Source organism: Cryptomeria japonica, chromosome 3, assembly GCF_030272615.1.
Source record: "Cryptomeria japonica chromosome 3, Sugi_1.0, whole genome shotgun sequence".
NCBI classification, from domain to species: domain Eukaryota; kingdom Viridiplantae; phylum Streptophyta; class Pinopsida; order Cupressales; family Cupressaceae; genus Cryptomeria; species Cryptomeria japonica.
This window is the reverse complement of record NC_081407.1, coordinates 164,645,921-164,669,473: the sequence shown is the minus strand read 5'-3', so window position 1 is coordinate 164,669,473 and position 23,553 is coordinate 164,645,921. Positions and strand designations below refer to the sequence as shown.

General features: G+C 34.7%; 2 protein-coding genes across 3 annotated transcripts in view; one reads left to right on the top strand and one right to left on the bottom strand.

Moving 5' to 3' along the window:
• The window catches only part of LOC131043381 (membrane-bound O-acyltransferase gup1), a 189,129-nt gene extending 185,624 nt beyond the window's left edge, over nt 1–3,505 (top strand). For both annotated transcript variants that reach the window (XM_057976572.2, XM_057976571.2), the window contains exons 18-20: nt 2,865–2,940; nt 3,148–3,197; nt 3,295–3,505. In XM_057976572.2, the coding sequence (XP_057832555.2) occupies nt 2,865–2,940; nt 3,148–3,197; nt 3,295–3,345 (177 nt within the window). In that variant the 3' untranslated portion in view covers nt 3,346–3,505. The remainder of the gene's footprint in view (nt 1–2,864; nt 2,941–3,147; nt 3,198–3,294) is intronic.
• Nucleotides 3,506–17,030: 13,525 nt separating this feature from the next.
• LOC131043385 (jacalin-related lectin 3) lies at nt 17,031–18,678 on the bottom strand. The gene is made up of 4 exons (XM_057976575.2): nt 18,524–18,678; nt 18,332–18,427; nt 17,727–17,918; nt 17,031–17,561 (listed from the first exon to the last, which is right to left on the bottom strand). Exons 1-4 carry the CDS (start codon nt 18,569–18,571, stop codon nt 17,262–17,264), a joined length of 636 nt encoding a protein of 211 aa, XP_057832558.1. The 5' UTR covers nt 18,572–18,678; the 3' UTR covers nt 17,031–17,261.
• Between the last annotated feature and the right edge of the window lie 4,875 nt (nt 18,679–23,553).

Here is a 23,553-nt window from a genome sequence, read left to right as displayed (position 1 = left end):
TTGTTTTGGCATCATATCTTCTCGCAACAGCTTTGACAAGGTTAGAATTGACAAAGACATTGGGCACTACCAATTTGCCTATGTCTAATACCCAAGCATTTCACAGAGGAGAGTATGCCATTCTCTTCCTATACCAATGCTCAAATAGAGACCACCCTGAAACTGGCAGCTTCGCATCTCTGCATCCTCCAAGAGTCAATTAGCATATCATTTGGACCCCCTGGGACATAGACGTTTGTAGGCCTTCTAGCAGATCTAGGGCACTGAATAAACAAATTCTCCTCAAGCCCCTTCTTGGTTGCAGATGGTCTGACCATTCTCACAAACTTAGGGTTTGCAATTTGCAACAATTCTAGACAATTCACTTCAATTTCCAATTCAAACTAGACTACAACAATTTCAAGCTTAGGGATATCAAATTTAGCAAATTCAAGTAAGAACAAGCTCAAAATACTAACTTACAGATTTCGCAAAAACCTTAATTTCTGTACAATTGCATAGAGAGCACAATTCACCAAGAAAACTATATTACAATAGAATTACACCAAAACAGTCCTAATATATTTATTTCGATCAAACAAGCCAAAATTGACCAAAACCAGTCATTTTGCCATTATTGCATGTTCGATTGACCAATGGTGTCTGGAACTAGCCATTTTGAATTTTGAATATGGACTGTCGATTTGATTAGATTGTGCCAAGATCGACGCCCAAGATTGAACCAATTAGATTTCAAAAAACCTTTGCACGCATGGAGTTGATAAAGACCAATCAGAATGCACCAGTCATTGTTTACATAGTCAGTGCCATGTGTTGCCATATCGCACACTCTTAGCTGAAAAAGGGAGCCATCGTTTCAACATTGCATGGTCATGAAAGATTCCCTCACTATGTAGACTGCAAGGGCGCACCTCCATGTCGCAATATCTTGCAATAGCAAACATCTGACGAGGGTTTGGCAACTCTAACACTACAGGGGCGTGCTTCAATCAGGGTGAAGCTGGGTCAGACCAAAGGGCTTAGATCTTTTGCCAAATAAATAGGGAGCCGTTGGACATTTGGCAGGATCGTGCGGCCTCCCAACTCTAACAAATTTGACAAATCTAGAGCTTGGCAGTGCACTATACCTGTTGATTTCAATTCTATAGACTTAGGCCCAGGAATTAATAAATTAAAGCGGGATGGGGCTAGATGGTGACTAGGATGTGGAGCCAGTAAAACGTGACGCTGAATATATAAGGTTGTAATTGAAGAGCTTGGTGACTAGGACCAACAAGTCAGCCGCAAATTAGAAGCCATGGTTTAGGGCTTTAGGAAAATAACACTAGGACTTAGGTTTGAATTTTAAAATCATCCAAGATTACTTTGAAGAAGTTTGAATTGAGCTCATACATCTATTCTCAAGTGTCCCCGTTTTTTAAAATGACCAGTAAGTTCTTTGTGAAAATAATTGGCAGATTCACAGGAAATAAAATATTCAGACTTTGTTTTTTTTATTCCATTGAACATTTAGAACACAATAAATAATGGACACGAGATCTGTTTCTTTCATTAAATTCAAAAAGGTTTGTAGACATTTTATCTAAAATTGGGGTTGAAATGGAATCATGCTCCTTCAAATGGGATGTATCAACAGTTTATGTACCCTTAATATAGTCAAATCACGTTAAACATTGTTGTTGAAAGAGACAGACCTCCTCTTCAATCTCAATAGTTGGTCGCAACAATAGTTCCATGATTGGACATGATCTAAACGGATTGCTTCTCAGATCTTATAATATGCCTGAAGTATCATATGCTTCCCTACCAGACTTAAACACCATTGATAAGCCATGCAGACTGACGACTCAAGATCTCTCTCGTGGTGATTGGAAAATTCAGTCTCTAGTCCAGAAAATTTCCTAATCACAATATAAGCATGGAATGGTGACTGGAGAGACCTGGATATCATTTGGAAACTGTTCAAAGATTGCTCAACCTCAGATTTTTGAATTTCATTTACTGTCATGCTTCATTTTTGCTAGCATTATCTGATTATGCCTTGCTGGCCTTTATGAACTACTTGTTACATTTTGGGCACTATTACCAAATTTACTCAAACAAAATGAATATGTTTTAAATTTTTCTGGTATGCTTAGTTTTCCATGTTGATCTTATATTGTTATTTTTCAGCCATTTTGTTCTATGAGGGATAATTTATATAGGTGTTCCGAGGCACTTATGTAATATTATGGCTCACTGGTTATGTAATATTATGGCTCACTGGTTATCACTTCAAATCCGAGCTTTCATATTTTGGTATCTTGCCTTTCAATTAAAAATATAGCTTAATCTATAAATCTTTTTCTCAGCCAAAAAAAATGTAAACAGTAATACCATATCTTGAAAAGCTATGCATTAAGCAATGCCGTAAACCTTGATTGCTAATTGTGGCTTTAAATTTGTTATTAGTATAATTATAGTAATTTGGAAGTTTGTAGATTCTTCATCTGCGGTCTCTAAGAATCTTCCAAGAAAATTTACAACATACAATATTCTAGGGCACACCAGGGACTTTTCTTTATTGTAATGAAGTGTAGGCATATTTAAAATCCCTAAGTGTAGGCATATTTAAAATCCCTAGGTGTTTATCTTGTCGATGCATTTGAAATGATCCTATAGGAATTAATTTTCATATCATTGTTTGTCACTGCTAGACAGAATGAGTCCACACACAGGGCTCCAAGCTAGCTGATGTTTTAACCTCAATCTACATAACAGAACTTTTCTTTTATTTAAAAGACGCTTTATAAAATACAAATCTAGGAAATTCAGGTAGGATATTTTTGTCTACCACTACTGATGTATTATTGTGATGAGTGCAGATGGCAAATATGATTGGTTTTGTAATTGGACCTACGGGTATGCATTGGTTGATTTCGAGGATGCTTTTAAAAGAGAGTATGTGAAAACTTCTCATTTAAAGTAACTTGTTTTGCTTTCACTTCCATGTCCATCTACCTAACAAAAGTCCTTTTAGATCTCATTTACTTGTCTCCAAGGTTAAGTGGAAGGTGCATGAACCTATAATTTAGCATACAATCTAATCAAAATGCAAACAAATATGGATTCTCTATAAGCTTACTTTACGTGTCTGGCAATGTGCAGATATACTTGTTCTGATCGGCATATTCGTTACATTCTACATTGGAACAAAGGTATGGGCTAGATAAAACATTCTGCAATTTATTAGGAAATGTATGCATTATGCTTTTGTATTCAAGCCTAATATTTTATGGTTTTACCGTTTTGCAGCTTATGTTTCATGTACGCGAGACTGACACTCCAAGAAATCAAAACAAGTGATTGAATTAATGGCATTATAAATCAAAACAAGTGATCATGATATGTTGCAATCAAGCCACTATGTCAAAAATTAAAGGCTTTATAAATTATTAAAGCCAAGCAATTTTGGGTATCAAACTTTATTATATTTGAATATTATTAAAACGAAATGCATTCTCAATTACTGTGTTTTAAATGTTTATATATCCTAATGTATTGTGATGTCTCTGAGCTTTTGAATTTTAGCATCCACAATGGCCTTAGTATCTGTGCATCTCTCGCTATTCAGGCATTTTATCAACTCGGATATGTGGTTGATATGTATTTCCCATTACAGCTTAGTAACATTCGTGCATCCCAAAAAGACTTGCTCACTAAATCCCTAAACTTCTTAATAACGCCATCCTTGTTTTCCTTACCCCGAAAGCCTGAATGAGGAAACTAAGCATGATTCCCCTGAAAATCCCTAGCTGATCCAGTTTGGTTTTATCCAGCTCACGTAATACACATGCTCCATGACTTAGTTTCAAATTGAATTCTCCGTAGATTTGTAGAAGCCTAAATCCATCTTGTATTTGGTAATATCCAAGTAGGGAGCATAAAGAACAAGTTTTGCCTGACCGCTATTGTCAGGTGATATTGATAAAATATTCTCTGCACACTCAAAAACAGTGGCCAGTGAAGAAGAGAATGAAGGTCTCCTCCTAACAACAGAATTATATGCAAGATTGAATAATGCATATGAGCATGGTATGCAATGGGCAGAGCCTCTTAAGAAATTTGTGTACAAAGGACCTCTGATCGGATCATATTTAAATCAACATCTACATACAAGACTGCGCCAACATAGGACCAGGCAATTCCCCTCCTTCAAAGTCGCTCATCTTAAAACAACAATTTTGGGAATGTATTTAGATGGTTTTTTATTTTTAACGTTTTTCTTGAATAAATTACAAAAGTTTTTTTTTTGAAGTGGCAATTTTATTTGCATGAAACTGTAAAATATGAACAATTCGCAAAAATTTCTACCTTGCCAAAAGTAGCAGTTTTTCAAATTTTGCTATCAAGTGCATTTTGAAAACAAAAGTAGTATCAAATGCAATCAAAATAGAAACTTGATATACTCTCACATCTCCAAGTATTGAGTACTACAAATTTTAAATGTGAACATGAGTTGTCAAGTAGATACAACATATGATTTTTTGAAAGACTTATCTACAAAATTAAATGTGTAATTTTAGACACAATAAGAAAGAGATCTATAGTGCACCTTAGAGGAGTGAGACAAGAACTTAAATAATTTTTTTTTAAAAAATTTACATTCTGATTTCCAACTTTTAATATACATTACTAGTTGTTATTAAGTAGGTGGATTGTTTGGTGAATCCACTTTCCTCTTTAAAGAACAAGAGCAATATCTACAACAAGATGCTAGAGTTTTATATGATCTATCCAAAAATCCAAAATGTTAAGAAATGTGTTACATCCTCGTTTTTAAAGTTACTGTTAGAAAAATTAATTTTTAATATGCAATAAAGAAACTTAATTTTTAGGATATAGAGTTAGTTTTTGCTCAAAACAAAAATCTCAAGTTATTTAGCATTATTTCGTGTGATGCTTGAATCATAGATCCTTTTGATTTCTACAATTTAAAAGGGCTCTAATAGCCTCTTAGATAAGATGTTATGGCCTCTACAAGTTGGATCTCTCATATTGGAAATATAAAAACATGTGAGACACATAAAAGAGTTGTAAGAGGGAGTTAAACTCACTCACAAATTATTGTTGCATGTTGTGATGTGTCATAAAACATCTTTGAATGGAGATAATGAAGCTAAAAATGAAATAGTTGAGTTGGGGTGTGGATTATGATGTGCTTATGAGAGTCGGAAATTATGTTATTTGTAGCCTATGAACTCATCGTGAGATGTGAGTGTTGGTTTTCTAACTAGGTATTTGGGTGCCACATTTTTTATGGTTTTGTAATCACCATTCGATGATTTTTCTATTATTTCTCCTATTTATTGGGCATTTAATATGGAGGTTTTGGGAATGTGAGTTTTGTAGATATTGTTATGCTACCAAAATTACCCCAAATTTGTTGTTGGTGATACCTTTATAAAGGCTTGGACTATGTAAGTGTATTGTATTTTTTTATTATTGAATAATGCATAAGTTTCTTTGAAGGGGGAGATTTTTATCTCGAAAGAATTTCTCCAAGTCACTATGTTATGGTATGTTGCTTTTATGTTTATTTCCTTGTAATTTTATGACTTGGTCCTTTCATTTGGTATCAAAGCTTAATCATATATTCTAGGTGTTAGGGACAAGGGATTATTCTTGTAATCTTGCATTGAGTACGAGATAACATAAAAAAGATTTGGCTTGGGCCGTGGGTTTGCTCCCCATTGGTCTCGAGTTCGACTCCCTCTCGGGTTTAAGTGGGGGGACTGCTTGCGGGCTGTGGATCCTCCCCGCATGGGACTAGTCTCGCCTCAACTCACCCCTTCCTTGACCCCAACTTGGAAATAAAGTAAGTTCAAGGTAAGGCGGGTTGGGCGCTAGGTTGGGTCGCGGTAATACCTCTATCGTTACCCAAAAAAAAAACATAAAAAAGATTTTGTTACAAGAAAAAATGGTAAGCATATTGAAGATAAAAAATGTATTCTTAAAAACAAACTTTGAGCATTGGAAGCTTGAGATAAAGGATATGCTTGTGGATAGGGATCTACAAGTTGTATGCATATTAAATATATTGCTATGCCACAAGCAAATTGGGGCAAAATGGACAAAGATTGGGTCTCTTCAACTCTATTTAGTCAATTTGGTAATGTTGAATGCACATTAAAAGACTTATGTTACAAATGTTTGAAAAAAGTTGGCGACGTTTGTTAGGCTAGATACTTGGCAAACAAGATTTTCCTTAAAAATAGGTTCTATATTCTCGAGATGAAGGATGGTGTTTTGTGGTTAAACAATCTAAATGTTTTTAATATAGTTGTGGCCTACTTGTACTGTTTTGGAGTGAAGATGGAGAAGGATTGGTGTATGAATGTTGATACATTAATCACATTCTCAAAATCATCTAGGATAGATACAATAGGATACAATAATCAAGATTCTCAAAATATTCTAAAGATCATTTCGTTCACTAATCGAGCTCTAACAAGGCTTCTAAGGGCTTCAAATTTGAGTTTGAAACTTGAAAAGGAAATTTTTTTCAAGACAAAAACTCTAATATCTCCTTTCAGTGTAATTATATTGAGATAAATTTTATCATTCGCTTCATTTTTCAATTCTACTCCTTGGGGTAATTTTTTATGTCCATATATAGCTATATAGCCTACTTATTATAAATAGGAGGTGATAATTTCTAGCCTTTTCGATCTTCTAACTATCCTACACCTCTGAAGTGCCATCATGTTCTCAAAAACAACTAAAGAAACCTACAAAAAACATGTACGTGCATGCCCATATAAGACAACTTATTATAAATAGGAGGTTTTATTTTATGGCCTTTTTGGACTTATAACTAAACTACACCTCTGAAGTGCCATCATGGTCTCAAAAACAACTAAAGAAACCTACAAACAAAAGGAAAATGTGATTTTTTGGGTGATGCAAGATTGCCCTTACACCATTAGATGCTCCTACTTCATATTTTATTTGTTAGTTTAATGGGTTCACCTTGTTATTGCATTTAGGAGCACTGCAACCGATTTCAAAATGGATGAGGTGGTGGCATTGACACTTTTCAAAGAGATGTGAATAAAGAATTTTGAATCTACTAAGGAGGATCTATATGTTCATGGAAAATAGAAAGAGAACTGTAAGAAGGAAAAGAAGTGAGACAAGTCTAGATTTGAATCCCATAGGAGATCCATATATTTTCCTAGGAACAAAGAAAATGTTGAAATTACAAGAAGCTTAGATATTGTAGAAGAGACTACAAGGAGGAGAAAAATAATAAGAAAACTGATTTTGATGAGGAGTCCAAAAATCCTACTAGGATTATGGTGATGTCTTTATCACAATCTTGGCTACATATGCACCAAATGATGGATGATTGATAGACTTTAGTGCCTCTTTCCAGATGACCTCACATCTAGATTGGTTCTACAAATTTAAAGAATATAATGGTGGAAAGGTGTACCTTGGAAATGAATCTCATCTAAATATTATTGTTTATGGATGAGTTGTAATTGATTGTCTAATGGATGGGTGAGGGGATCAATGGTGTACTTCATATTCTTGGCTTGTCATGAAACTTACTTTCTATAAGTAAACTTAATGGTTCAGGTATGCGTGTTGTTTTCTTTAGCGGAGAGTGCAAGATGGTTTAGGGAGTTATGGTGCTTGTTAAGGGTTTTTGCATAGGCACACTATTTTAGTTAGATGCATACACATTTCAATGTAATAGATGTTTTGCACATATAATGAAGAGATATGTAGAATCTTCACCTTCATAATTGGAACCAACAATAAAGAGAGGTGTTACATCCATTTTTTATTGCATGCTTTTTTGGGTACCTAAGGGTGCTCATGCTTTGGAGATTAATGTACCAACTAAGATGATAATATTATGTCACTAGAGGATGGTCCACATAGGTGAAATGATTGTAATCTCGAATTTGATTCCTAGGAGCATTGTGTATATCAAAATATTACCAAATTCAATTTTACTCTAGTACCCATAAATCTTTTAGGGTGTTGGATTTAATACATTATGATGTATTGGTCATGTTAACGTTCTTTCAATTTCTAAATCTATGTATTATGTTTCTTTTATTGATGACTATAGTAGAAGGACAAGGGTATACTTTTTTAGAAGCAACTCTAAAGTCTTTGGTCATTTCAAAGAGTTTAAGGATTTTGTAGATAATCAAACAAGTAGGAAGATTACGATTTTTAAGACTTAAATAGAAATGACTTTTTGTAAATTTTTATAGATTCTATAACCATCATGGGATACAAAGACAAAAATTTGTGCACCTCTTAGCATAATGGAGTTGAAAACAGAATATGTTGATACTTATAGTTTCTTAAAGTTTTAATGATTTTTTTAGTCTTTATTCATTCAGCCTAAAAAATCTTAAATCCTTTACATATGATTTGTGCCCTAATGTTGCAATTCTTTGTTGATTAGTTCAACATGCTACGTGCACTTATGCCATGACCTTATGCCTTGAGATTCATCTTCTTATTGCCTCCATTACCCTAATAATTGATTGGGCCTTTTAATTTCACACCTTTACCAATTCCTAACTCTTTTAGTATGCACTTGTATGATGTTCCCTTCTCACATTTAATTGTAACCACCTTGATAGCACAATTTTTTTTTATAGCATATTAGTTCCTAAGTTGTATTCATGTACTATTGTGACATGGATTTTACCATTACTATTTGACCAAGTCATAACGTGTTGGTGGGTTTGTTGTCATGTTGTTTTGTCTTTGTAATATTGGAGAGCATTGATTTTTCTCAGTGTAGGTTAAAAATGTTTATTTCTTTGAAGTTATGCTAATGCAATATTTTGCCATGTCCCCCCCTCCAATGTTGTGTTTATAATGTAGACATAGGACCACCATATTTATAGGTGGCATTATCTTACTCACTATATAGTCATCCTTTGTAGCATGATTTCTTGATACGAGATTAAACTAAACATGCACTACTGCACTATGATGACTTGTGGCATCTATTTAGACTGGGCCTAGGTAAAACCTATGGTCTCTTTTAGTGCTGATAAGGATGACTAAGCACCATGTGCCTCAACCATTACAACATGATGTGCCTTTGTATTATAGTTTCTCTGAAATTGAGCTATCTTAAATTGTGCTAATACACTTTATTGACAACTAGTGGCCATGTTGTAAAGGTTATAAGATTTGACATCCTAGTGTATGAGCTCATGTAATAGGTGTGGGGCCTCTTCCATGACTTCGAATACCCTTTACAGATGACAAAGTATTATTGAATGAATGAAAGATTATAATAATGTCCATGATGCTAAAGTAGGCTATGTGACCCAAGAATAGCACACAACCCCAAAACAAGGTACCAAAGCCTTAAACAATTTTTTACCTCCTCTTTAGGTCTACCCTTTGATAGTGAATTTTGATCAAAAAGTTCATTTTTTTGTCCACCTTTGTTCCCTCAAACAAAGTGCTTAAATTGTCTATTTTTTAAAATATTCTCATAACTGGTACATATGTCATTGTATGCTAGATACTTGATAACAAAAATTCACTCTGTCTCTACTAATCTTATGTTACAAAATAGATATATTATCTTTTCCCATTCCTCTTTAGGTATCATCCATCACCCTGTTTCACACTTCAAGTGATGAGAACTAGCTCTCAATTGAGCTATCAATATTTTTGTTCTCCATTAAATATTTTCTCCTATGTAGGCTTTTCTTTCATGATCTCTCATAGGATTTAAGTCCTTGATATAATAGACCATTTTACACCCATTTTGTTTTGACCATATGTTACTCTTGAATTTTTCCCTCACAAACATTTTATTTTCTTCATTTGTATCTGGACACTCCTATATATTAACATTCCATTTCTTCATCCATATGTTCTTCCTTATATCTAGTCTTTCCTCCAAACTCATCTTAGGCCAACACTTTTTTTCCATATTTGGAGTTTTCTTTAGGTAACTTAACAAATAGACCATCATCGATGCTTCTGAAGGGAAGGTGCCAATTTCTACCAATAAAAGATCTTATATGGGAAAACTGTTTTGATTTTGAGACTGCTTATGATTAGATGTTTTTGAATTCTTTCTACTTGCCTCTATTTCTGATCTGACATGTTGCTGCCCCAAATTTCACACCCATAGAGGATCACCAGAGTGACCAACAAACCCAAATGCATTCTCTTTGTTTTCCAATCGCATAACTGGATTTCTACATCTATTTTGTAGGGAATATATCACTTTCCATCATCCTTGAATTTTTTTTTTTCTCTATATGTTTCCCATTTTAGTTTGTTGTGACAATTGATCCCATGGTATTAGTACTCATTCACTAACACTAATGGTTTGCCTTAAAAATAAAGTTATTTTGTGCCTTTTTTTCTTTTCAAAGAGAAGATCATCACTTTGGTTTTGCTAAAGTTCACTTTCATCCCAACATCATGATAAAAGGTTTCAAGTGTCTTCAAGTGTTCCCTCAAGCCATGAGCTATTTTAGCAATTAAAATGAGATCACCCACATATAAAAGTAACTTCATTACATATTTAGCTAGCTTAACTCCCTCTCCACTAGCCTTGTCTAGCCATTCTTCTAACTTATCAATGTATAGCCCAAATAGAGTTGGAGATAGTGGACACCCTTTTTTGAAACCAATATCACTACCAAAACACTCTGACATACCATCTATGGTTAGGATTTTAGCCTTGATCTACCCATAAAGCCTATGTACTACAACTCTAAGCTCATTTGGAACTCCTAGTTCGTCCATTCTATTCCAAAGTTTGCCACGTGGTACCATATCAAAGGCTTATTTAAAGTCTACAAAGTAGAAAAATGGTTCACCACCTTACATATTCCATATTTTTTCAATGAAGAACCTAAGAGTAACACCATGGTCAATAGTAGAATGTTTGGTCTTAAACCAGTTTATCCTTTAGTTCTTTTTTCCTTTCATTTTTTCCCAAGTACTAATTCTACATTCAACCATGCTTCCAACCAATTGACTCAAGGAAGGGGTTAACCATGAAAGTGTGCTAATTTGATAGATTATTTGGTCATCCAAATTTTTGGGAAGCCCTCTTGAGTGACATTGTTGAAAAATACAATTAATATGAAGTGCAAGAACATCAATGCCCCATTTTAAGTGCTCTTCTTGCAGCCCATCTATATTTTGTGGTTCAGTCAAGGTAGGGAGATCTAATGAAGGACATCCCCGCCTTGCAGCCTACAACACAAAACACCATGCAAGATACCGACAATCGATAACATATAACAAGATATAACCGGTAAGCAACCCTAACCAGTAGAAGCAACACCAGATATAACCAGTAAAAGATAAATCCATCATTACAACCATTTAAATAATTACATAAGCCTTCAATGGCTACACATGCTGGACCACAACCAAGGATTACACAACAATCCATACAACACAAATCTAAGATCTGTAGATCTTCTGCTTGACAATCTGAACTTTAGTCCATTCGGACTCAGTCCCCACGGACCAAAATCTCTCCAAAAACTACATCTTTGCTCGGTCTCTACTTCCTCCAATCGCTATCCCCCAAATTGAATCTCAAAACTTTCCCTTTATACCATCTGCAAGCGATGACAACTCAATCAAGTCAGCCAAAGACCAACCAGTTCATGATGAAACGTGTAAATGATAATATGTCGGCCCAAATCATCAAGAACATCTTCAAATGCATAAAATGTCACGCGGTCCTCCGGAAACATCGGACAAGGCCCAAAACAACATCGCTCAATGATCTGCAAGTTACGGAAACCACTTGCATTCCAATTCATCTTCACTCCATACATTGCAAGAACAACCGGTAAGAGCATACCAATACTAGGCCAATAGTGGGATCGATGTCTCACCGGGGTCAAATCCAAAGTGCCGGTTTGAACTACTGTGGTGCTCCTGCATCAGACTCTCGGAGTTAATTGAAAAGTGAGTCCCATCACTTGATTTGGTTTAATGATTTGTCAGTAGGTACTTGCAACTACCTCAGGGGTTAGGCAGTTTGACTACAGGTTCCGGTTGCCTCTACTCGACGATCTACTGGTCCACCGTGTAGCCTGCCTCAATTCAGCGATCTATTCAAGTCTCCACCCACTAACTGCCTCAAGCTCAAGTTCTAGGTTCGACGGTTTGCTTGCAAGCCTTGCACTACCTCACGTTTAGAGATCTGAACAATTCTACAAGCTGCCTTAACTTCCTTTCCAACCAACCGATACATAACCTGGTTTTCTTCGATCAACAGATTCACAAACCAACTTTGATACCACTTGGTGCAATCAAGGTAGGGAGATCCAATGAAGGATATCCCCACCTTGTAGCCTACAACACAAAACACCATGCAAGATACTGACAACAGGTAACAAATAACAAGATATAACTAGTAAACAACCCTAACTGGTAGAAGCAACACCAGATATAACCGATAACAAATAAATTTATCATTACAACCATTTAAAGAATTACATAAGCCTTCAACGACTACACATGCTGGACCGCAGCCCAGGATTACAACACAAATCTAAGATCCGCAGATCTTCTGCTCGACAAATAGGCCTCCGGTAAAAGTTTGCATTGTTCTGCATTGATTTGAACTTCAGTCCCTCCGGACTTCAGTCCCCCCCAGACCAAAATCTCTTTGGAAACTACATTCGCTCATCTCTACTTCCTCCGATCGTTGTCCCCCAAAATGAATCTCAAAACTCTCCCTTTATACCATCCGCAAGCGATAACAACGCGATCAAGTCGGCCAAAGACCAACCAGTTCATGATGAAACATGTAAACGATAACATGTCGGCCCGAATCACCAAGAACATCTTCAAATGCATAAAAATTCACGTGGTCCTTCAGAAACATCGGATAAGGCCCAAAACAACATCGTTCAATGATTTGCAAGTTGCAGAAACCACTTGCAACCCGATTCATCTTCGGTCCATACATTGCAAGACCAGCTGGTAAGAACATACCAATACCGAGCCAATATCGGGATCGATGTCTCACCGGGATCAAATCCAAAGTGCTGGTTTGAACTACTTCGGTGCTCTTGCATCATTTAATATTTTTCTTCTTGATAGCTTCTTTATGCTCTGATTGATATCTTCAATGGAACCCACATTCATATAATATATTTGTGTATTCAAGTCATTAAGAGCCAGTGACACTTTTTTCTATTTGTTTTTTCTTTTGTTGTAGCTCTTTCCAAAATATTTTGGGATTTTTTTTTGCAAGGGCAATCAGCTCCATCTTTCTTATGTTCATATATTTTCCGTTTTTACACCTTAACTTGTTTTTACTCTTTCTTGCTTTCCTTACCCATATATTTTTTGCCTCTGTTTTGGGTATAGTTGTCTTACACTCATGGGATTATATGGGATTTGCCAAGAAAATATTTTTTGCCTCTCTTTTAGGTATAGTCATCTTACACTCATCAAATGCCTTGCAAATTAGGGGAACCGGTCTATCTTTTCTAACAAGATGCTGGTTTGCATGATTCAAATTATTCTCATTTCCCCTAATAAACCATTTAAGTGCACTCTTGAATATTTTTTGACCCTCTCTCTCTCTCTACATACGTCTCACTCTATCCCTCCCTTCCCACTCTCTAGATCCCAAGCTCTCTTTACCTCCCACCTTACCTAGAACTTTGTATCATATTTTTCGTAATTCTAGAAGGTTTCTTAAGTAAATATACACAAAATTGTGTAACACTTTTATAAAAGAAACAAAAAACATTGATCCAATGTTTTAGCTTGAATCATTAAAAAGTGACATATATTCTTAATTTTGAAATGATGTAAACTCATATATTGTGCTTCTGGATTCAGTTGTGTAGAATTTTTTGCATCAATGTTTTGAATCACACTCCGTGATTCATCATCAAGGGGATAGGCCCTGGAATCAGTTGCTATATTATGAGGCCTTCCCCTTCCATTGTTTTCATTGCTTCTCTACTAGACACTTGGCCAGAGATTGTTCTCTTTCATGTTGTAGAGGCATTGCCACTTGGTGGAAGGACGCTCACAGGGTGACCACTTGACTATCTTGGATTTTGATTCTTCCTCTAATGGCTCTTCACAAGATGGTGATGATTCCTCATAGGATGATCCGCCTGCTACTAGGATGGCCTCCTCAGGTCTCGTGGATCCTCCTTCTATTGGTGTATTTCTATTTGGACTTGTGGAACCCTCTTTGCTTGTTGCTCCTGTTCTACTCCATCCTTCAATGGTGGATTTTCTATTTGGCCAACATTCTACTCTTACTCCCAATAGTCCCACCAAGGGGACCGCCCCCCTCTCCCTTGTGTTGGTGTTCCAAATGATATTGTTGTGTGGATTTTTGTTTGTCATAGGAGGAAAGACCGTTCTTCCTCTTCTTTCCAAACTCTTCCTCAAGTTGTGGGTGGAACTTCTACCCACCCTTAATGTGGGTTATTAGGTGCTCTGCTAGTGTGCTGTAAATGGGCTATTTTTGGCCTTTGTTGTTAGAGGTCTATTCTTGACCAATTGTATGTAGCCTTCTGGGCTTGTCTTTTTATAGGGTCAACACCCTTGTTTTGCTACCTTTTTAATAAAAAACAAATAATCTTTTCTCTAATGCATCATATTTTTATAAACAAATTTAATGCTTTGTTTTGCTACCTTTTTAATAAAAAACAAATAATCTTTTCTCTAATGCATCATATTTTTATAAACAAATTTAATACTTTGTTTTGCTACCTTTTTAATAAAAAACAAATAATCTTTTCTCTAATGCATCATATTTTTATAAACAAATTTAATACTTTTAAATATTTTTCTTTGATAGGATAACCATTAGTAAAAAATAAAAATAAAATATAAAAATGATTATTCATAAGAGTAGAATTTGTTGAAACAACATATTTTTGAGTAGTTATTTCTGGTAAATTGACACAAAAGTAGTGCAAAATATGTATTTAGTGGACACTTTTGATTAGAAAAGTTTTCACCCATATCTAACTTAGCTAGAATGAATTTAACTAGATCACATGTTTAATAAAAGTTGATGTTTTTGTCAAAAAAAGCTTAAATTTGAACTTGTGTTGATGCGTTGATCAAAAGTGTGATATAGTTCTATACATTTGCTCTCCTATTCTCTATCCTTTTTTGGTTTTGATTTTCTTAGATAGAAGAACATTATGTAGATGTCTACATGATGTACTAGTGTCACACAAAAATTCATGAATCCAATAACATTACTCTCCTTGCCATCATTAACACTTGAGAATGTAATGGATTTGGGTGTTATCTGAGTGGTTGTTTGACCATTTATTTTCAATTTGGAAAAAAAAAGAGGCCCATTTTAGAACTCTAATAAAAAATTGAAAGTTCTCTCTTTCTCTCTCAAACAAGAACCAACAACCTCTATATTATCCTATGAAGCTTTTGTCGGTCCATTGTGTGCATCAACATAATTTTTATTGCAAAGTGACATTTGTGTCGTGACAACAAGTTAAGTAGTTGATGGTGCCCTTGACAACTTCAAACTCTTAAGATGTTGTTGTTGTTGTTTTAGTTTTCTTCTCAAGCTCTTTCTTACATTAATTATATTTATTTATTTTTGAATGCTATTAATGTTAAAATTAAATATTATATTCAATTAAGATACTATCATTGGTGTTTATTAAATAATATTTCATAATTGTCATTTCAAAATGTCTATGAAAAATAAAATTGTTTGTAGAAGTCAAAAGACCAATATAAAATTTGCTTAAAGAAACCCAAAAACAAGTGCCAAAATATGTTTTTCTCTATAACATTTATTGTAGATTATGAAAGAGGAAAATGAACCATCTCATTGTCATATGGATTTGGTGATATTTACCTAAGATCCTCTTTTGAATCTCAGTTTTATTTTCATTTTATCCTTTTATCCTCACACTATATTAGCATTGTAGAGACTTTTACATTTAACTTCAGGTTCTTTGTTCTTTGAAGTTTTTATTTCTATAATTAGTCAATCCTTTTTGTTTATCTGTATCAAATTATTTTCACCATTTAGTCTTTTTTAATGTTCCAATTGGATTTTATCATTTTTTGTTTGTTTAAAATTAATTTAAAAAAAATTATCATCACAAATCTAAATACTAGACTTAGTTAAACTTAAGTATTGCTAATTAATTCTAAATTAATAAGCTGAAATAGTTGTCAAAAGAAATTGATTTCCTTTTCATAACAATCAAAGTTTCACCCACTACAAAAATAAGTCACAAGAGTCTATTTTCAGCAAGATAATTTCTACTAGTCTTAGATGAATCGATTTGATACTGAATATTCTAATCTTTCATATTTGATTTTTATTAGAATTTTTCATTATAAATTGATTTATGATTGACTTGTGTGTATTTGACAAGATCATTTATGCAAGTTTTAGATGACTTCCAATTGATATTGTGGAAGCTCTAGGAACAAATTCAACCCTAAGACAATTAATATATAGTATAGACCCAAGACATTTACTAGACTAAAGACATTCATTTCATTGTACCATGACAAATAAAATTATAGATTACATAAAAAAAATCTTTATACACGATTCTCACAACTAAATATTATAATGCTTCATGTTTAATTTTGAATATTAATTATTACCAATTTCTATTATAAATTGATTTACGCTTGATTTGTGTGTATTCGATTCGACAAGATCATTTCTGCAAGTTTTAGATGACTTTAAGTTGATATTGTGGAAGCTTGTGGAACTCAAATTCAACATATAGACAATTAAGAAATAAAATAGAACCCAAAACATTTACTAGACTAAAGACATTCATTTCATAGTACCATGATTCTGCATTACATAAAAAAATCTTCATAAACAATTCTGACAACTAAATATTCCAATCCTTCATATTTAATTTTAAATATTAATTATTACAATATTCCATTATAAATTTATTTATGTTTGAATCGTGTGCATTCATTTGATTAACTTGGATAGAGAATTTTCTTTTACAATAATATAATGAAATATAACACAATTTAGAGGAAACCCAACATCTTGATTAGCAAAAAATACCTTTAGGTAATGTTAAGATGATGTGATGTTCAATACCAACCAAAAGAAAGCAAGCACCAGGTACTTAATGATGGCTTAGCTTCCATAAGAGACACAAGATGATAAATACCAGCTACACTATATGCTATGGCAAGACCATTTTTTCATAACACTGATCATGCTCAATGCTCAATGTTCAAGAGGCAGAGACTGTATCGCAATGTAACTTGTTAGGGGCAGAGTGAATGTAGACACCAATCTGATCAATGGCTGTGCCTGCATGTCCATAGAAACCAACAATCTTGGCCCCCATGGGAGATGCAAATGGTGTACCCACAGGATTGCCAAAGGGTCCAATAGTCCTAGCTATTCCACTCTTACTGTTCACCACTTTGAACTCTATGGAATTCACTGTTTGACAAGGACATGGCAGGATTACATCCCCATAATGGCCTTTTATCTGTCCTACGTACTCTTCCTCATAGTTCAAGTTCAACTGCAAGATCACCCATCTTATCATTAAAATGACACTTGAATTTGCTTGCAATAATGATCTTAGCCCATTTCATAGATCTTAAACACAATGTGTAAAATTTGAAAACAAAACTTGGAAAAGGCTAATTCAAATATTTGTTTAATAGGAAGATTAAATAATACTCACTATGACAAGCTCTCCATCAGAGCTACCATGGGGTTGTGACCAGTGTAGGGTAGTACCAATCACATACTGTGTTTGGAAAGAATAAATGGCCTTTCCATGCCTGATATGAACTGCAGATATAGCTGAAGCAGTACCATCATAGAATGCTGTACCTCCTGATCCACCCCATGGCCCTGATGTTTGTAATGTTACCTATTCAAAAACCAAGAAAGTCAGAATAGTGTAGATAGAGATCATAGTGAGTATATATATAGCGAATACGAACTTGAGTGTATGGGACACAAGCTACATACAATTAATGTTACGAGATTTTTACAATCCATGCGAATATTTATTTATTATTTCTGGATTTGATTGTGTTTGAGATTTTTAACAATTTCTTCAAATCACATTTATTGATCTATCATCAGAATGAAAGAGTGTTGAAAGGAATGATGATGAATCACAAAATGTGATTCCAAACGTTGTCAAAACTCTCGAACACAATCAAATCCAGAGTAATAAATGAATAAGCTAAATACAAGTTTTGTAAATCCTATTATGGCTAATTTCAAAAACATATTGTTTTTCATATGATAAGATTGAGGGTAGAGAAGTGGAGTTACAGTAGAGGGATCAAGTGCAGTGTGCAGTGGACAAACACATTCATGGGTTCCATTAGACCCTGCTGAGCTCTTTTCCTCACAAACTACTGCTGCTCTCTGCAAGGAACAATATAATGATCAGGGCATCAATCTTAACTAAACAATACTAAACAAAAGATTTATGTGAGACTAATAATGCAAGTTTTGTTTTACAGAGTAGGGTGCTCCCAGCAATAGAAATAGTATAAGAGGAAGCAACATTTTTCTTTTTTAAACAGCACTTCAAAGTTCTCTGGTTTGGTCCTGATTAATTGGTTGTAGTGCATTCATTGTTATTGTCTTATAACAGTGTAAAAAGAAATGGGGAAGCATGAAAAAAGAAATGGGGGACAAAACAAAAGCAAAGGTCTTTCAAATACATCACCCTTGTCTACTTTGGATACCATTCTAATGGACGGTGGCATTTTTTTAAGGAGTATAGCAGCTCTAAGTGTCTTTTTGCATGGAAATGTGAAGAGTGTTCCTGCTTTGCTTTGGAAAATGATTACTTTTTTTCATGTCTGTCACTTTAATCTGGCTCTGTATGATCTCAAAATCTTGAATATGGCTGCCCATAATGGAATTCAAATGACTACCGTACACAAGAATGATTAAACAGGAATTTCTTTTCCTTTACATTTAGTTTATATATTGTTTAGGTTTTGTACTTTACTTTTGACAGCTTGATGCTTTATTGTGGACGGTTTTACCAATTCCCAGGTGGGTGTAGGCTGAGATCCATATTTGACATATTTGAGGGTATGTTTAAAATATTCGTTTTACATGTTTTATATGAAAGGCATATCAATGTCTAAACATATGTAGTTAATATATTGTTGAGATTTTTTTGAAGATACTAGCACATTTTCATGAATTTTCCTGTTTATTTTTAGCAGTCTTATTATATATCAAGGCAATCTAGAAATATTTTTAATCTATTATTTATTTAAGAATTAAAAAAAAAAAAAAATGACAAATAGTGGTAGATATATCAAATAGTACAATAACAAACATCATTATTTGTCATTCGATATATCTGTCATCTTTTCAAATGGTCTTTGGTGTAGTTTTCTATTTGATACATATGTGGCTTGCTACCGCCTTTCCTTTTACATTAATGAATTTTGGTGGCACGACTGCAACTCGTTTGCAGATAAAACATATTTTGCATTTTCCTTATACAACAAACAAAAGCTTGTACGCAAACAAAAGAGTAGAATGGAATTTTGGAAGTGTCTTTGAAGTGAATCACATGTGTCTATCAAGTGAATTGTGGTTCAAGTGGGCAACATCTTAGGTGTTTTGGAAGGGGAAAAAATTTAAAGATAATTATTTTAAATGTAATATCCTTCTATCTTATATTCTTTGTAATTTTTTTCATAATTATTTCTTTATTACTATTAGTTTGCATGGTGTTTAAAATCTTGATGTTTCAAACGTGCATTGGTTACAAAACACTACATTTTTTCAATAACAATCAACAAGATACATAAAAATATGTGGCGCAGTCACTGTTAGGAGGGACCTCAATGAGATCTATCTAGATCGTGTAGCAAGAGTAAATGCAACGAAATAAATACAAGGTGATGGAGGCAATGCAAAGTTGCATGATTTAGATCATGAAAACTAATTACAAACAACCAATAACATCTGGGTTACAAGATTCGGCTCACTAGCCTACTACATACATGCTCAATTACAGAATCGGTCAACTTTGGACCTCTAAATCTTAAGATATATCTTCTATGTTCCCTTTGATGATTTATGATGCTTAATTACATTGATTTATATGGTCTAGAGGGATCCAGTTGGCCCAAGAAGAATCAAACAATGATGAACATGATCAAACATATAAAACCACCAGGTCAGCCTCTGCCAAAGAGAATCCTCCGAAAAATCCCAAAGATGAAGTGCAGATCAAAGGGAAGGTCGGCCACGTGCCAAGGAACATTGGAATCAACGAACTGGGGCTCCGCAAGCTACAGAAAGGATCCGCAAAATTCACCAATAGAAAATAGGTCCAAGTGGCTTTGGTGTTCTAAGTTTGTAAATTGCCTCATAATTCAGAAGCGATAACTTGCTGGAAAATGATCCAAACGTCTTGCGGTTCAGGAATAAGGAAGATAATCATGTTCACAAGCAAAATCCAGCTCCACAAGATCTGATGAGCTAATGCAAGAAAATGCAAAAAGAAATGTTGAAACAACAAAACAAAAAACAAACTAAAAGAAATGTTTTTGGTTGATGCAAGATTGCCAAGAATCGGGGATGCTCCTGCATCAGACATCTGGGGTTGTTGAAAAAGTGAGTCCCTCGCTTTGCTAGAGTCAGAGGAAAACTAAGGCGGTTCACCTCTGCCTAAGAAATCCAAGATTAATCTTCAACTGGTCTATCCTTCCATTTCACAAGATACTCCTTGTATTGATTGCTCCTAGTGCTACGACCAATCCTACTGTCCAAAATATCTTCAAACTGATCTGGTTCTTTCTGGGGTAATTGTTTCTCCAAGTCTGCAATACAGTCTTCACTGAATTCTGATTCATGATACTAATGTATATCTGCAATGTTGAATATAGGTGAAATGCTCAAACTATTTGGTATCTCTACTTCATGTGCATTTCTAGAATTGAATATCCTCAAGATCTTGCAAGGTCCAAACTTTTTCATCTATAACTTGTTATAGGTTCCAACTGGAAATCTTTCTTTTCTCATATACACCATCATTTCATCGCCAACTTTAAATTCCTTATGTCTTCTCTTTTCATCTACTTTCTCCCTATACTTGGTGTTCATATCCTCCGAATGCTGCTTAACCTGAATATGTAAGGCCTTTATATGATCTGCAAATTCTTCTGGTTCTACACTCTTCTTGTCTTCATTACTGATATCCCTTGATTTTGATATACCTCTAGGGTTTGCTCTGGTAACACTCTCAAAAGGTGTTCTTGCGATACTCCTGTTCACTGAATTGTTGTAGGCAAACTCTGCTTGTGCAAGGATCAAATCCCAACTTCTAGTCTTCTCTCCAACTAAGCATCTCAACAAATTTCCCAAGCTCTTGTTTACTACCTTTGTTTGTCCATCAGTTTGTGGATGAAAAGTAGAACTGAATTTCAAATCTATCTTCATCTTCTTCCAAAGTGTCCTCCAAAAATAACCAACAAACTTAGTGTCTCTGTCTGAAACTATGCTCTTAGGTAATCCATATAATCTCACTACCTCTTTGAAAAATAAGTCAGCTACATGCATTGCATCTGATGTCTTATTACAAGGTATGAAATGAGCCATCTTCAAGAATCTATCCACCACCACAAATATAGAATCATTCCCTCTCAGTGTCTTAGGCAATCCAAGTATAAAATCCATGCTTATGTCATCCCAAGGTCTCTCTAGTATTGTCAAAGGCTTATACAATCCCACATTTTGACTACTACCTTTTAAAACTTGACAAATTCTACAGCTCTGCACAAATTTCTTGACATCCTTATGAATCTAAGGCCAAAAGTAATGTTCACTCACAAATGCTATTGTTTTGTCAACACCAAAGTGTCTAGACTAATCCTCCACTATGCTTCTCCTTTATTAAATCCTCCCTCATAGAACTTTTAAGTATACACAACTGAACTCCTCTGAATAAAATCCCATCCTAAATGAAATAATCCAACCACTTACTTCTATCTACCATAACTGGTGCTCTACATGCTTTCCAGGTTCTGCAAAATTCGGGTCATCATCATACAAGGTCTTCAACTCCTCAAATCCTAACATCGTCACTCTAATCTCTATCAGAAAATTCCTCCTTCTACTCAATGCATCAACAAATTTGTTTGACTTCCGACTTCTATGCTTCAACATAAAGGTGTAACTTTGCAAAAATTCTACCCATCTCATATGTCTCTGATTCAACTTACTCTGACTATTCAAATATTGTAAGGCTTGATGATCAATATACAACACAAATTTCTTAGGCAAAAAGTAATGTCTCCACTTCTTCAAGGCTTGAACTATGGCATAAAATTCTTGATCATACACTGAATATCTCCTTCTTGCATCATTCAACTTCTAGGTATGTGCACCAAGTTGTGGTACCAAAAGGGGGTCTTAAGATGCTAATTTTTTTCTGAAATCAGCGAAGTCTGAACTTCAACGACAAATTGAAGATAGTTACACTCCAAATTTGAAGATGCAACAAGAACAAGAGTCAGAGTGCTTCAAGTATACTTTCTAAACTACTAATTTTTTTTTTAAATGGTGGAGATTAAGGGCTTCAAAAAGGGGGGCCACAAAAAGTGGTCCTGTTTTTATGCAAAAAACATAACATAGTGTCTGTTGTGGCCCCCCTAAAATGTTAACTTTTTTTTGAATTTTTAAAATCGCTTCGGTGAGAAATTAGCTAACACCTTGTAGTTTATGCCAGATTTTTCAGCTATTTTTCAAAGTGGACACATCCTTAAAAATACATAAATTTGAGCATGCTCCCCCCTAAAATCATTGAAAACTAATCAAAAATCAAATATTTTTAAAAAAATTTGTGTAGAATGGAGTCTAGTTTCTAAAAATGTAAGTTTTTTCAAAATCTGATGAACGTGTAAAAATGTATACCCAAAATAGTGCATGTTGGTTTTTGACAAAAAACGAACACACTGACAAAAGAAATTATAGATGAAAGACTTAATGAAATCAAAATTTGAAATAAATTACATTGTTGGATAGCTAAGAGGGAGCTCAAGTTTACCATGGTATTTTTTTTTAACTTCATTGAAACACGTGCAAACCTGACGGAGAGCACGACCAAAAATATGTCAAAATTTTCAATGTTATGATAAAAACACGTCTCTAGCCTGAAATGGTCGTCCAAACCTTTGGGTTGGATGCCCAAGGAAAATCCAACACATAGGTTTGGTGTTTCCCAAAGCGGGTCATTTGGTGCGTGCTAAAGATGGCGCTCGCCCTATTTGGCGTGCGCCAAATGTGTACATAGAAACCCCCATCTCACCTCTCGCTTATTTATCTCCCTTTCCTCATAGTTCCATCTCTCTCTATGAACTAGATCTCATATTCTCTCTCTCCCCTTACCTCTTCTCGAGCTCTTCATTCTTATAGATACATAGTCTTCTTTGTCCTTCCCCTCTCTAGCTCTCACAATTCCCTTATTCTCCTATCCCTCAAGCTATCTCCCTCTTCATCCTTACACCCATCTAATT